Source organism: Heterocephalus glaber, unplaced genomic scaffold (assembly GCF_053883595.1).
Source record: "Heterocephalus glaber isolate CG9 unplaced genomic scaffold, H.glaber_assembly_v1.0 deba00000071, whole genome shotgun sequence".
Taxonomy (NCBI): domain Eukaryota; kingdom Metazoa; phylum Chordata; class Mammalia; order Rodentia; family Bathyergidae; genus Heterocephalus; species Heterocephalus glaber.
Genome location: NW_028258137.1, coordinates 14,136,572 through 14,152,681, shown reverse-complemented (window position 1 = coordinate 14,152,681; position 16,110 = coordinate 14,136,572). Strand labels below are relative to the sequence as shown.

The window sequence follows — 16,110 nt, the reverse complement described above, 5'->3', positions numbered from 1 at the left end:
CTATAGAATCCCAAGTAAATTCCAAACATCCAAAGCTACAGAACTAAAACCAGTTGAACATTAACAGAAATAATATCATGGTTCTGAGTAATGGGGACAGCTGACTTCTATCTGGGGCTTCCCTTGGCATTTTCTTTCTTCAGATTTAAGGGAAATTCCAAGAAGTGTTTTAGACAGTGTTGTTCTATAGGGACCAACTGCAGGGACTTTATGAGGGGCCTTAGAAAGCAGAATTTTTTAAAGGGAATATTATGCCTGAAGGAGAATTTGCTAGAAAGCATTGGGAAGGGAAGGAACAAAGAAAGGTTACCCTAAAAAATGTAATCTAGGACAAAGCCTATGAGCATAAACTATGGTTTAATAAAGCTAATGTGGAGGTATTATAAAAATGGCTGGTTCACTCTAACTTAAACAAGAAAGTCCAGCCTAAATAAAGCAACCCTAGATTCACTGAAATAGCACATAGTTGCAAAGAACAGCAAATAAATCACAGTTTACTTCTGTGTCATATAAAAGAAGATCAGAGACAGGTGATTATTACCATAATGGCAACTGCATGTGTCACATCAGCTCAAGGCTTCCTCTAGGTCACCTGGGGTGGCTATTGGAACTCCAGCCATCATATTCTTGTTCCACAATCCAGGTGAAGAGGGGGGTGGGAAGAAAAGCACACCCTTTCTTTTCAAGGACACTTCTCAAAAGCCCCCACACAACACTTACATATCACTGGCCAGAATTAGTCACATGGCTACAGTTAGTTCCTAGGAACCCTAGGAAATAGAGTGCTTCAGGAGGTGTACTGCCTCTCCCAATAAAGACAAGGTTCTACTGGGGGAGGGGGGAACGGTGCAGCAAACAGATATGCAATTCAGCAAGTAGTAGTCATTGTCACAGATTTTGAACTGATAAAGCATTGCAAATTTGATTTAGGCCTTCTGACAAGTTCCTCCAATGCTTTGTTACACAGAAGCATCAAACTTTTACCTACCTGGGTTCTGTCAACAGCAGACCCCACAGTGGTGGCTAACCTATGGCACACATGCTGCAGCAGGCTGTTTGTTATCCCTTAAAGCTTGCCATCGCTGGTAAGACCACAATGTGAGTACAAGGGTGAGTTAATTCTGGAGGCGATTCCAGAAAATTTGCAGGGAGGTGAGTCAAAGAAAGGCAGGAAGTACATGAAGGAAGTTGCTATGGATCAAATACAACTGGGGTTTGATGCTTCTGGGGAGCTCTGGGAGATACTAGAACATATGTCAGAGTGAACCCACCGACCCACACCAGTCATTGCTAAGGGCTTCTCCTAGAGATGTTAACTCCCCAGCACATCTAACCTCCCATGCCTTAGTCTTCTGAATAAGTGAGCTCCTGGGCCAGAGAAGCCCGCAGGCAGTCAAAAATGGTTGCAGTTGAATAGGTTTAGTGTGCAAAGAAATAAGTGTCAAGGGGATGTGAGTAGGCCACTGACAACTTCTGTTATAAACATTTGAATATAAAATACTCCTCACCTCTTCCTCTTACCTAATAAACACCTTAAACTAAATGACCTTTTCCTAAGAAGAATCTCAACTATTAGGCAGCAAGTATAATCAGCTTAAAACTAATGGAACATGTTCTATCAGAACCGGACTATTTGAACAAATATGAAGCCTTCCTCAAAGGATTCTCCTATTAACCCCTTGAACACACACATTTCGAGTCATATAATTTAGTGCACTCAATTATATACAATTTGCTAATTTTAAGTCTTATGTCCTGAAAATTTTAAGTTTTAAACTCTTTGAGAGGTAGCCTGTGTCTCATATGTATGGATTCCCTCTGCATTCAACACAATGTTCACAAGCTTTCAATAAATATCTGTCAATTGGATGACTAATTGATTAGAAAGGAAAGAAACCTAAGTAAGGATTATGCAAATCTCACAGGAACTTTGGGTCATGCTCCCCAATATCTCTTGGGAACATTACTGATGTGGACCTGTGTGAATGAAGGGCTCTACATTTTCCAAATTAGATCTCTAGAGAGTGCTTAGGAAAGAAAGAATGCTGGAATTTCAAGCCTTAAAAATATGGAGCAGTACAAATCCATTCCTATTAATCAATAAGTATTTATTGACTCCTACTACATTCTGAACAAAGTGGGTAATAGACATGGTCCCTGCTTTTAAGAAGCTTGCCTCCAAATAAGACAATTTTCTTAATTTCTAATCATTCACATCTTGATATCACATACGGGAGCTTTTAGGTCTGTACTTTATTATGTTCATCTGGGTTTCTAGTTTCAATATAGGACCACTCTGTACAGGGTCTTAAAACCATATTCTTTCCTCATTAGATGTTTCCAAGGGTTCAGTATGGTTTCATTCTTACACTAACAGGTGATTCTCTATGAAGAGGAAATGGGAAATCATAATGAGAACACAGGAGAGAAGCTTCATTTGGCACAAGAGCAGCTTGCCTTGGCTGGGGACAAGATTGTCTCCCTAGAAAGAAGCTTAAACCTCTACAGGAATAAATATCATACTTCCCTAAGCAACATCGAGTTACTGGAGTGCCAAGTGAAGATGTTAGAAGGGGAGCTCAGCGGGCTCATCGGTCAGGTAGGACTTGAGCAGACCTCACAGTCCACGAGTTCCTGCAAGCTGACATGCTCCTAAGTGGCTTGCTCTTGTGGTCCCAGCCTCCTGCACTGGAAATTCAATTTCCTGCCCTTGAGTTTTGTAGCCATTAGCTCTTGGATTTCTAGCTTTTGCATCTCCTTTATGATTACTCGTTAGAAGTTTTGAAGCTGCTTAATGAATACAAAGCACTTCCATTTCAAATAAGGCAGAAGAATTACCAAATGAACCCCCTAGTCTTCCATGTTCTCATGGAGGTCAGGCAATGAGCTCTTCCGGGTCACAGGCTCATGCGGACCATGACTTCAGGATCAAGCAGGAGGAGAAAGTCATAAAATTTTTCCATTCCATGGGAAAGAAGAGCCAAAAGACCAGAATTTTCTTCTTTTTTCTTGTAATTGCTTCTCAAGTTACACAAATAATGCAATTATATAGGCTCCCCAGACAGAAATATGGAGAGTAAATGTGAAAGTCTGTCTTCAGCCTCTTCCCCCTCCTTTTCCTTAGGTAATCACTTGAATAATGTGTTAGAAATCTTCCCAGGACTTCTATATGGTTACATTTACAAAAGATAGAGTTCTCTTTGTACATACATTATGTGGACATTAGAAATAAGGTTTTATGACTTGCTTTTAAAGTGCACATCTTAATTTCTTTTTGTCGCTGCCTTGTGTGTGGTTTTTTGTTTTTGTTTTTGTTTTTTGGTACTGGGGATTGTGCTTGTGAGGCAGGTGGCAGAACCACTGAGCTAAAGCCCTGGCCCAAAAGATCTTTTCTTTCTAATTTTTTTTTTTTTTTTTTTTTTTTTTTTTGGTACCAGGGATCAAACGCAGGACCTTGCGCTTGCGAGGCAGGCAGCAGAACCACTGAGCTAAAACCCCAGCCCTACTACCTTGTTATATAGTATGGATGTACCATCTGTTGACCTTTTGTCCTCTGTTACAAACTGTAGGGGGTGGGGATTTAGCTCAGTGGTTCTGTGCCTGCCTTGCAAACACAAGGTCCTGAGTTTGATCCCTGGTACCGGAAAATAAAATGTAGAACAAACTTTAATAAGCATTTTTATTTCTAGAGAATAATTCCAGAAGTGAGATTGCTAGATCAAAGCATATGCTTATTTTCAATATTTAAAGTTACTTCTAAATTGTATACCAAGAAGGTTCTACCAGTTTACACTTTTACTAATATATGTAATGAAGAGCTTTTTCTCCATTCTACATGTTTTATTCTTTTTAGGGTGTGCTAAATTTATGGGAAAGAGAGGAAAGTATGTTTTCTCATTACAATTGTCATTTTCTTAGGGCTGGGGATTTAGCTCAGTGGCACTGTGCCTGCCTCAGAAGCACAAAGTCCTGAATTTGATCCCTGGTACCAAAAATAAATAAATAAAAAGGTGTGAAATATACAATTGTCATTTTCTTTTTTTTGTTTTTGTGGGACCGGGGATTGAACTTAGGGCCTTGTGCTTGTGAGGCAGGCATGGTGCCACTGAGCTAAATCCCCAGGCCACACAATTGTCATTTTCTTTAGTTCTGCTAGTTGCTAGTTGGGTTCCCCAGGAAGAAGACTCCAACACAGGTTAGCATGCAGGACATTTTAGGGAGGGCTGTTAGTATTAGCACCTGTGAAAGGAAAGAGAAGGAAGTATGGCTGGGCTGTAAGAGAGAGGTGAGATATGATCTCACAAAGGCCTCAGCCAACCCCATGGCGAGATGAGGGGCTAGAGGAATCTTCAGAGTTGTCCTAAGTTGAGGGAAAAGCACCTGGCCTTTGTACCTCCCTGTTAATCAAGTATTGGCTATCGGCCACCCCTAGGTAGACAGATGTAACCCTGGGTAAAGCAATCTTCTTCAGCCCAGGCAAATCCTAAAAAGAACTGATGGCTGGCAGCTGCCCTGGCAGCCACTCGGGCAGTAAGTCTTTTATTGAGCAAGGGGCTCTGGAGGAGCATCACAGCCTCTACCACATGGAGGAGACGACGAGCACTGTCCACGTTGTGGAGTTTTACTTTACAAATTACTTGTTTTAATTCTTACCCCATTTTTAACTGGGTTAGTATTTTCTATATTGATTTATAGGACTTTCTTAACATATTATAGGTAATCTTCCTTCATTACATATGCTGCAAATATTTCCCCCAGTCTGTAACTTTTCATTTTACTTTATTAATATTATTTTTCACCACACAGAATTTTTTAGTTTTTATCGAGTTGAATCTGTCAGTTCTTCTTATAGATTCTAGGCTTTATGTCTTGATAGGAAGTTCTCTATTCCCAAGATTATAAACGTTTATCTCATATTTTCTTTTAGCACTTCATAATTTTGCATTTTTATGTTTTTATCTTTAATCCATCCAGAATATAATTTTAATATACTTTTAATATTTATATAATGAGATAAGGCTCTAATTTTATGTTTATCTAAATGAATCTCCTGTGGTCCCCAGACCATTAATTGAACATTCCGGCTTTTCCCTACTGACTCAAATACCAACTCATAATACTGATTCCTCTGTACATATAGTTCTTTCCAGATTCTATTCTTTTGATCTGCCTTCCAGTTCTGGCACCAATGTCAGAGTTTCCTAGTGATTTTATAACTGATAACATGTTTTGTAGCTCCACTATTCTGTATTTCAAATTTTTCTTTGCCCTTTCTGTACATCTCCTCTTGATGAAATTTAGATTCATGTTGACTGACTTTTTCACTACATATTAACTTCAGGGAAATTGGCATACCCCGTGGAACATGGCATACTTGTACTTTTATTCAAATTTTCTTATGTGCCCTTCAGGAAGATTGTATGCTTTTCTTTATAGAGCTCAGATACTTCTGGCTAAGTTTATGTCTAGATATATTACAGTTGTGCTTTTATGAGTAGGAACTTTCATACATTTAATCTTAAGAATTATTACTGATGTATAGGAAAACATCTCTTACTCTGCCACCTTACTAACTCTTTTAATGGATTTTCAGTTAAACATCTCAGATTTTTCTAAATTGCTTTCACTTTCAAAATTTATACAATAATTTATTTTCCAACTTATTGTATTAACTAGAATCTCCAGAACAACATAAAAATATAGTATCGTTGCCTTGCTCTTCACTCTAGAGGAAATGTTTTCAGTATCTTACCACTAAGTATAATGCCTGTTCTTGGCTTCTTGTTAATACCTTCTTTCAAGTTTAAGGCATTACTGTATCTAGCTTATCAAGAGTTTTATATAAAAATGAGTGTTGAATTTTATCAAATGTTTTTGTTAGCATCTATCCTTTAATGAGGTAGATTATATTTGATCATGATATGTTACTTTAATAAACTTATTTTTATTAAATTTTTTAATCTTTTATTTTTTGCATCTATTTTCAGAAGTTAGATTAATTTTATGGCCTACATTTTTGTGTTCTCATCTCATAGTGATGTATGAATTATGCCATCCTAATATGAATTGGAAAGCTTTTCACCTTTTTTAAATCTCTGAAACTATCCATATAACATAAAAAATGTCTACTCCTTTAGTACTGTAAATAAACCCAACTATAACTTACTACTTCTGCACTCCTGGACTTTTCTTTTTGCTCTAATAATTTCTTCTTAATTCTTTCCAAAACAATTGTGGGTGGCCAAATATCTCAATATCTTTATATCTGAACAAAGTTTATTTTGACATGATTCTTGAATGCTAGTTTGGCTGAATATACAAACTTTCAAAAGTATCTTCCCTTAAGTCTTTATTGCTGTATAGTCTATACTACCCAGTACTAAAGATCAGTTGTTGAACATCAATCTGTTTCTCATTTTCTATAGGTCCTCTGTTTCATCTCTTTGAACTCTGGAATACGTTTTTAGGCTAAGGATGTTTTTAGTTTATTTTTCATTAAGCCTCTCAACACTTAACTGACTTTTAATCGGAAGTTCTACATTTTTCTTCTATTCAGAGAATTTTTCTTCTATTATTTTTAAATCAATTTCCTTTTTCATCCCATAGTATTAAGGAGATATTAGAATCCACAGATATCTTCTTCCTCTTTCTTAACTTTTCTATTTTATTTTCAATTCCTTTGCCCTCTTATACACTAAATTATTTATATAAACATCATTTGTGGTAAAGTTTAGATTTCTGGCTGACCTTTCTGCAGCTTGCTCATGGGCAAGTTTCATGCTCAATGAACATGAACTATTTCTAACTTGGCCTGGAAAAGCCCGATTAGGGAAACAAGTTTGATGGGGATGGGATCTACTATCCAAACTAGAACATTTGGCTCTTTTTACACTCTGTGCATCAGTTCACCCTACATTAGAACAGGCCAGTAGAGGGTAGTAACCTTCATGCATGATTTCAGATGATCTAAGAAAAGATATTTTTTAAACAAAAATAAAAAACATAGTTCTTAGAAATCACTCATACTCAGATTAATGAGAGTATCAAATGTTAAAATTTCTTTGAAGGACAATTATACAATATCTATCAAGTTTTAAATATGAATTGTATTCCTACTTTATGAATTTAATCTACACATTTACCAAAGTAGGTACTCAACAATTTGTGTGCAACTGAAGTAGGTACTCAACAATTTGTGTGCAACTGTATTTGTTTCAACTTCATTTTAGGGGAAAAAACTAAAAACAATCTATGTTCTATCATTAAAAAGCTGGATAAATATATTTAAAAGCACTTAAAAAGTACAGTATAGAAGTACATGCACTAATATGTATAAATCTCTAAAATAGCTTAACTTAAGAATCCATTTTTATGTTTTAAAAATCCAATATAATCCATATTTCATAGATTCATCTATATTATGTGACTAGATAAAGTTCTAGAAGGATATGTACAACTTGACATCTCTGGGAAATCGAAAGGGCAGGAGATTAGAGGTAATGATCAAGGAGAAAGTTAGACTTACCTGTAATGTTACGTGTTTTAGAACAATAATATAGACATTATTATTCATGTAACTTGAAATTAATTTTAAGAGTAAAGTAGATCCACAAATAACAATGTGGAGAATATCCTAAGTAAATTGTAACATGAAAACACAATGTTTTGAATAGTGTGTAGAAGATTCTCATTTATGTAAAGAAACAAGAGGGGTTATATAAATACACATATATGTGTATACAAACATGCACAGAATATCCCTGGAAAGATTCCCAAAGAACTAGTAACCCAGACTGTCCTGAGGAGAAGACCTGAGTCTTTTAGGTTGATGTATTTTCTTACGACCTATTTCGACATTTTACTCTATATCTGTAGTAGTTAATTTTTTTTCTTTTAAGGAAACCATATGTTCCATATATCAGCATATACTTTTAGTACATTAGTGTAGAGACTTTCTATGCATATGGAATTCTAATGTCAACTCGCCAACTGTAAATGAAACCAACCCATTATTTTTAAATATCCCAGGAACCAGAGAACACGGGTGATCACCCAAAAGTTCATATATACACTTCTTCCTGCATGATTCAAGAGCATCAGGAGACCCTGAAACAACGCTCTGAAGTCTGGCAAAAGGTCTCTGAACAGGATGATCTAATCCAGGAGCTTCGAAATAAGCTAGCCTGCAGTAATGCTTTGGTAAGTGCCTCATTCCTGAGAGGCCGGCAACAAAGCCATGAGGAAAGAAAGGTGGGAAAGAGTCACTTAAATTAATCTCTTTCACCAAGACTCCTCCAATGTCATATAGACTTGCCCTTCCCTTTTGTTCATATTCTCTATGGCATGCATCGCTCCTACTCATTATTTGGTTTGAGATTCTAAAGATACTTATAGTCTTGCACACAACAACCTAGGTGCTCATCAGTAGATAAATGGCTTAAGAAATTAAGAGAAATGCTCAAAGAGATATGTGTGTTATGGAATGATATGCAGCCGGTAAAAGAATGAAACATCTTTAAGAGCTGCAAGGAAGGATCTTTGTAAGGCTGTGTTGAAAATAAGTGGATAGAATCTTGTGTTTCTTTAAAATCTCTGGTCATAATATAAAACATATACAAATTTTCAATTGTGTCTTCCCTCCCTTAGTAGAGTAGAAGTGAGAGAGGGCAGCAGTGAAGAAGTTTTTGTTTATTTTCAATGCTTGAGTTTTGTCTGAATTATTTTCTACAAATTTAGAAAACCATGAAATTGAAACAAAACTTTCATTTTTTTTAATTTTAAAAAAGAAGTACATATACTATAAGAAACTTCTTAATTCTCAAACCCAGAATCTGAACCTTGTCCTCTGATAGATTAAGTACATGTTTATCATAGCCTCTAGAGAACCTTCTTCTGCCTCATAAAGTACGTCTCCACCAAAGTTCAGGAGAGTCCTTAATGTGGCCATCAATAGACTTAAGACAAATCACTCTCTGTGCCCTAGGAAACTTTGATAGAAGATTGAGATCATAATTCCTTCTCCCTACCAATTCCACAGAAAGTACACAATGAGCTACATAATGATACAACAAACTTATATTGCAGAAAGGAACACCCTGCAAAAATAGTAATAAGACTATGTGACGTTAACCATTCACCCTAACCGACTTATGCTCATTTGCAGGTTCTGGAGCGTGAAAAGGCTTTGATAAAATTACAAGCAGATTTTGCTTCCTATACAGCCACTCACAGACCTCCTCCTAGCTCCTCAGAAGACTGTGAAGACATAAAAACGGTGGGAGCTCTCTTACTAATTCATGTCTGGTGGGATCAGGCTGAGCTGGATTTGCTTATGGGGTTTCCTGATTATTTTTTTTTTTGTAATGGAAATTGAACCCAAGTCCTTTGCACTGAGCTATATTCCCAGCCCTTTTAATTTTTTCTTTTGAAGCAGTCTTGCTAAGTCACTAAACTGCCCATGCTGGGTGTGAACTCACAATATTCTTGCCACAGCCTTCCAGAATGCTAGCAATACAGCACCCCATACACAGCTTTACATATTATTTTTTGTTTTTATATTATAGTTTATATTTGTATGATCTTGATTTGCCCTACCACAAGGATAATCTGTATAATATATGGCAAGTTCTAAAGATTGTGACGGCATTAGATTTTGGAATTGCATCTACCTCTTAACCTACTTCTAACAGTACACTTAAACAAGACAGTATTCCTGTTGGTTTCATTGATTCAAAAGGACAATCCAGCCTTCCAGTGTCTGGCTGGAGCTGAAAAGTTACAAATTTATGAGAGATTATTAATGCAGGTTCATTATCTTCTTTAGCAAATTCTGTAAAATTCAAAGCAGTATCATTGACTCAGCTGGGTGCGGTGGGGGCACACTTGTAATCCTAGCACTCTAGATCGATGCAGGAGGATTGCAAGTTTGAGTCCAGCAAGGACAACTAAGTGAGATCCTGTCTCAAAATAAAAGTACAAATTTAAAAAGGGATGGGGATGTAGTTCAGTGTGAAGGCCTTGGGTTCAAGCCCCAGTAGCACCCTAAAAATAATTCTAATAATAAATTAGTAGTTAATCCACATAGACAAATAGTAAAATTTGACAAACCAATCACCAAAATTTACTCAGGTCACCTAAATAAGGTTCTGTCTTCAGTCAGTCAGTCAGTCATGCCTAAACTTAAGGTACATGGCAAAGCCAACCACTGGAGACCATCAGAGCAGGACAGGTGATGGCATTCCTGCATGGGCCAGGACAGGATGCTGTGAAAGGGACAACACAAGCAAAGACAGTAGCAACACATAACGCTCTCCCAGGGGTTCTCCAGTTAGGAGACAGAGACTGCTCATTTCAGGACTTCCAATCCCAGAAAGCTAGATGAGTGAGGAATCAATATCAAACTTTGTACTTCCTCTTTGAAACTACAAATATCTGTATTTATTTTAAATGGTATTCACATCCTGAACTACAGCAAGATCTCATAATAATTCCCCTTTTAAATGATGCTGGCTTCTCCATGGTTTTGTTTTCTGTCCAAAGTCTTCATGCTCCCTTGGATATTCTGTTAGGAATGAAGGGATTCTTGTCACCATTTCTTCCCCGAGTCCTCTCCTCCCCTCAGTTGGTACAGCCCCTGCAGGGTCCACATTGGATCACATGGTGATTGTCCTATACTTCAGCTGTCACTTCCTGGCTTCATGCTGTAGCTCTCTTTCCTGCCAACTCAGCTCACATAAACAACTCTCCTGGCACCATCTGAGGCCCGGGCAATGAGTTGCTCCTTCTCAGCTACAAGTCCCTACCTCCTCTGGGTGAGGAACCCATTCCCTTGTCCTTCAGAACAGAAGCCAAAGTTCTTGCAGAGGGACTACCATCCCTGTATAGTGTGGTCACCAAGAGGCCTGTCACCTCATCTCTTCCTACCGTCCCATCCCTAATCCCATCCTGTCCCCACCGGTCTCCTTTATATCTTCTCCCCAAGACATCACTGGCTAGTCTGTCTTGCAAAGTTCTTGGCTCAGATGCCTACAGCACTGCTCACCCTCGATCTTCTAGCAAGTCGCTTCTCAAAAGCCTCCTTTTCAGTGAGATCAACCCACACTCTATTTAAAATTGTGACACATATCCCCCACTCCTGCCCCAACCTCCATGGCCCTTTTGCTCTTTTATTTCTCCCACAATACTTGTCCATGTTTAACATTTTCTAGAAATCATTATTTTTGCCAGCTCCATGCAGGCAAGGATGTGTGTCTCTGCATTTTGCCCTCCCCTCCTCAGCACCTAAGATAGTGCCTGGCATACAATACATGCTCCATAAATGACTTATCTACTACAGAGAGGAAAGGGTGGTTTCTTTTGTGCACATTTTGTATGAGAAGTCTGCTGTATCCATTTTTAAATATTTTTTAAATTGATATATAATTGACAAACCATAAAATTCACCTTGCTTTTTAGTATATTCAAGAGGTTGAGCAACCATGACCACTGTCTAATTCCAGGACATTATTTTCACCCCAAAGGAAATCCCACACCGTTTGCAGTCACTCCTCATCCTCCTCTCCCCAGCCTTTGGCAACCACTGTTCTACTTTCTGTCTCTCGGGGTCGTTCTGTTCTGGATACCTGGCCTTTGAGGACACATTCTTCCCTGAGTCCTGACCCTGCCCTGCTCTTCTTCCAACTGCCAGATCCTGAAGCACCTGCAGGAGGAGAAGGACAGCCAGTGCCTGCATGTGGAGGAGTACCAGAACCTCGTGAAGGACCTGCGCATGGAACTGGAAGCCGTGTCGGAGCAGAAGAAAAACATCATGAAGGGTAAACAGGGTAGGGGTGTCCTGCAGTCAAGGAGCCTGAAGGAAGCAGAGGCAGCACCCTGCCTTGCCCTCCTGTTGCAGACATGATGAAGCTCGAGCTGGAATTGCATGGGCTGAGGGGGGAGACATCTGCCCACATCGAGAGGAAGGATAAGGAAACCACCATCCTGCTACACCAGCTGCAGGAGCTGCAGTTGCAGTTTTCAGAGACCCAGAAGCTTGCTTTGAAGAAATACAAGGTGAGACAACATTAAGGCAGGTGTGAGGCCAGGCTCGGCCAGGTTCTGCCTTCTCCACCTTCTGTGATTGCCTGGGCAGCCTCATCACATGCACAGCAGGACTGAGCATCCCCAGGGCCAGCTCTAAGGCCTCTTCAGACAAATGGGTATGGTCACGGCCAGACCGTAATAGAGGCATTGACCCTTTATAGGGTCAATATGAAAGAGGTTCTTCCCCAGCCCTGCAGTGTCTCAAGAGATTTGGGGACATACTTACTTGTATTGTCCCCTTGTACTTCCTTATGCTTAAGAATGGGAGGAAATTCTATTAAATAATATGCAATCTTATTAAAAACTCCACCTTTTAAAATTAAAAATATCAGGGCTAGAGCTATAGCCCAGTAGTACACTTCCCTAGCATTTGTGAGGTCCTGAGTGTAATCTGCAACACCAAAAAATTACAAATATCTTAGGAATACACAAATCAGGCAGCTTGAAAGTGTTCATGGTGCTATGTCCTAGAGACCTGAAGTTGCTAACATAAATCAAGTTCCTGAAAAAGCCTAGAAATGGAACCAAGAACAGAAAGCTTGTGAAGGCAGGGCAAGTGTTTATAGTTAGTACTATTCCAACTTTGAACTTTTATCAGAGCTATTAAAAATAATCCAGTGGGCCTTCATCTGGAGTTTCTCTCCGTGGGTTGGCCAAGCAGCCTGAGGCTCCTCAGCTGTGTTGCAGTTCCTGTCCACCGCACGGTGGGGTCCCAGGAGCGGCTTGGAGCCCCGCCTTCATCCGGTGCTCCACTTAGCCGTGTGGGCACCTGCAAGGCCCAATTCCATATCTCTCTCCCGAGCCCCGCCTTACAGCTCTTCTGCTACCTGATCCCTCACTACAGAGGCACAGGGTATTATACTTCACATAGTTAAATGTGATAGATTAATAACTACCACAAATTGTCATTTTCTAAGCTGCACTTGATGCTATGGTATTGCTGATTGTAACATTTGGCCTAACATGTTGTGATTGATCTAATCAGTTTTCCTTCCTGGTATAAGGAAAATAAAATAGCCTCAGAGTCATTAGAACCTCAAAACCTAAACACAAGCCATATCTGGAAGACACCTCTGAAAAGCAATCATTCCACAAGGGTTTTAAACACAAGCAACAAAGATACCTGCATTAAGCAATTTTGAAATATCAACCCAGGAATTAAACCAAGGACAGTACCAAAAACAAAAATGAGAAGACATTTAAGCAAGGCACAAACACAGGCTTCCACACCACAAAAAAGGAAATTCTGGGGGAAATGAGGTGGAAAAGTCATATAATCAACCACCTGGACACCCTGAACTGATAGCACAGGAAGTAACAAAGCAGATGCGTGAGGCTGTAGAAAAATTCAAAGCAGAAATAATTTCCCAGATAAATACAGAGATGGTGAGTAGAGTGAAAGACATGATTAGAGGCTCTAGAGTAGAAACAGACAAGAAAATAGATGAGATCAGAAACATGCTGGAAGCCATGAATGCCCAGCATAAGAAAGAAATGGAAACTGCGATCACCCAACATAAGAAAGAAAAGGAATCCATGAAACAGATTCAAACAGATATTCAGGAGATTAAAAACTCCATTGAAACCATGCAGAGCAGACTAAGAGAATCTGAAGACAGAATATCAGATATAAAAGACAGGATTGCAGTTAAGGACCAAGAAAACAGAGATTTCTTAAAGATAGTAAGGGACCATGAGGAATCAATCCAACAGCTGCTAGATGATGCAAAGAAGAATAACATAAGACTGATAGGAGTCCATGAAAAAACAGAAGAAAGTACAATTGACATAAAAAAACTGTTCACAGAAGTAATAGTAGAAAACTTCCCAGACAGACGTGAAGAATTGGACATACAGATAAGTGAGGCACATAGAACTCCACCTACCCACAATCAAAAAAAAATCTACACCTAGGTATATAATAGTCAAGATCCCAGAAACCCAACAGAAGAACAAAATTCTACAGGCAGTTAGAGAAAAGAAACAAATCACCTACAAAGGAAAGCCCATCAGAATCACGGCAGATTTCTCAACACAAACCCTCAAATCAAGGAGAGCCTGGAGTAAAGTATTTCAAGCCCTAAAAGAAAATAACTTCCAACCTAGAATGTTGTATCCTGCAAAATTATCTTTCAAAATTGATGGGGAAATTAGATACTTCCATGACAAAGAACACCTGAGAAATTTCATGAACACCAAACCAGCACTCCAAACAATTTTATGCAGTATCCTAGAAAAAAGACAATGAAGGTCACAACTCCATGAGGGCCAACAGAGAGAAGACGCCACGCAAGGTAAGGCACTAAAGGGAAAGGGGGAAAAATAAGAAAAGAGCCAACAACAAGGAAACATCATGGCAAGAATGAGTCAATATCTCTCAATTATAACTATCAATGTTAATGGCCTCAATTCACCAATCAAAAGAAACAGACTGACAGAATGGATTAAGAACCAAAACCCAGCAATATGCTGTATACAAGAAACACACCTAACTCAAAAGGAAATTCATAGACTGAAAGTAAAAGGATGGAAAACAGTTCTCCATGCAACAGGATCCCAGAAAAAAGCAGAGGTAGCAATCTTATTTGCAGACAAAGTAGATTTCAAACCAAAACTAATTACGAGAGACAAAGATGGTCACTACATCCTTCTGAAGGGAACAATCCAAGAGGAAGAGATGACAATCCTAAATATTTATGCACCAAATACGAATGCCCCAACTATACAAAACAAATATTAATGGACATGAAAAACCAAATAAGCACTAACAAAATTGTAGTGGGGGACCTCAACACCCCTCTATCACAAATAGACAAATCATCTAGGAAAAAAATTAACAAGGAAATTCTAGAACTGAACCAAGCTATTGAACAAATGGACTTAAGAGATGTTTATAGAGTGTTCCACCCCACAAAATCAGAATACACATTATTTTCAGCTGCACATGGGTCATTCTCCAAAATAGATCACATGCTAGCTCATAGGGCAAATCTAAGTAAATGTAAAAGAATTGAAGTTATCCCCTGTATATTATCAGACCATAGTGCAATAAAACTGGAGATCAATAACATAAGAAACCTCAGAACACCCACAAACACATGGAAATTGAATAACACTCTCCTGAACAACCAATGGGTCACAGAGGAAATTAAAGAAGAAATTAGACAGTTTCTACAAGCAAATGATAATGCCAGTACAACATACAGGAATCTGTGGGACACAATGAAAACAGTTCTATGTGGGAAATTCATATCAGTGAATGCCCATATTAGGACAACAGAGAGAACTCAGTTAAATAACCTAATGCAGAACCTCTAGCTCCTAGAAAAAGAAGAGCATAACAAACCCAGAGCTCATACAAGAAAGGAAATTATAAAGATCCGAGCAGAAATCAGTGCAATGGAGACTAAGAGAATGATACAAAAAATCAATGAATCAAAGAGCTGGTTTTTTGAAAGAATAAATAAAATTGATAAACCTTTAGCCAACCTTATCAAAAAAAGGAAAGAAAAGGCTCAAATCCATGCAATTAAGAATGAAAAAGGTGAATCCACAACAGATCCAGTAGAAATTCATAGGATCATCAATACCTACTTTGAGAACCTGTACTCTAATAAAATGAAAAACACAGAAGAAATGGACAGATTCCTAGATACATACAAATTGCCAAAGTTAAATGAAGAATATATAGAAATTCTAAACACCCCAATAACAATGAGTGGAATTGAAAATGTAATAAAAAATTTACCAACACAGAAAAGCCCAGGTCCTGATGGGTTCACTCTCGAATTCTACAAGATGTTTAAAGAAGAATTATCACCATTACTCTTTAAACTCATCAAGGAAATTGAAAGGGAAGCAAGGCTTCCAAATTCATTCCTGGAAGCAAGTGTTACTTTGATTCCAAAACTAGGGAAAGACCCAACCCAAAAACAGAACTACAGGCCAATCTCCCTAATGAACATAGATGCAAAAATCCTCAACAAGATGCTGACAAACAGAATACAGAGGCTCATCAAGAAGATCAAA

At 38.4% G+C, this 16,110-nt stretch overlaps 1 protein-coding gene across 5 annotated transcripts in view; it reads left to right on the top strand.

Annotated features, from left to right (window-relative positions):
• Pmfbp1 (polyamine modulated factor 1 binding protein 1) overlaps nucleotides 1–16,110 on the top strand; it is a 55,341-nt gene that overhangs the window by 20,088 nt on the left and 19,143 nt on the right. For all 5 annotated transcript variants that reach the window (XR_015451293.1, XM_004842924.3, XM_021256769.2 and 2 more), the window contains exons 5-9: nucleotides 2,378–2,599; nucleotides 8,029–8,199; nucleotides 9,164–9,274; nucleotides 11,687–11,813; nucleotides 11,894–12,051. Coding sequence is in view for 4 of the 5 variants with exons in the window: in XM_004842924.3 (XP_004842981.2) it covers nucleotides 2,378–2,599; nucleotides 8,029–8,199; nucleotides 9,164–9,274; nucleotides 11,687–11,813; nucleotides 11,894–12,051 (789 nt within the window). In the remaining variant the exon portion in view is untranslated. The remainder of the gene's footprint in view (nucleotides 1–2,377; nucleotides 2,600–8,028; nucleotides 8,200–9,163; nucleotides 9,275–11,686; nucleotides 11,814–11,893; nucleotides 12,052–16,110) is intronic.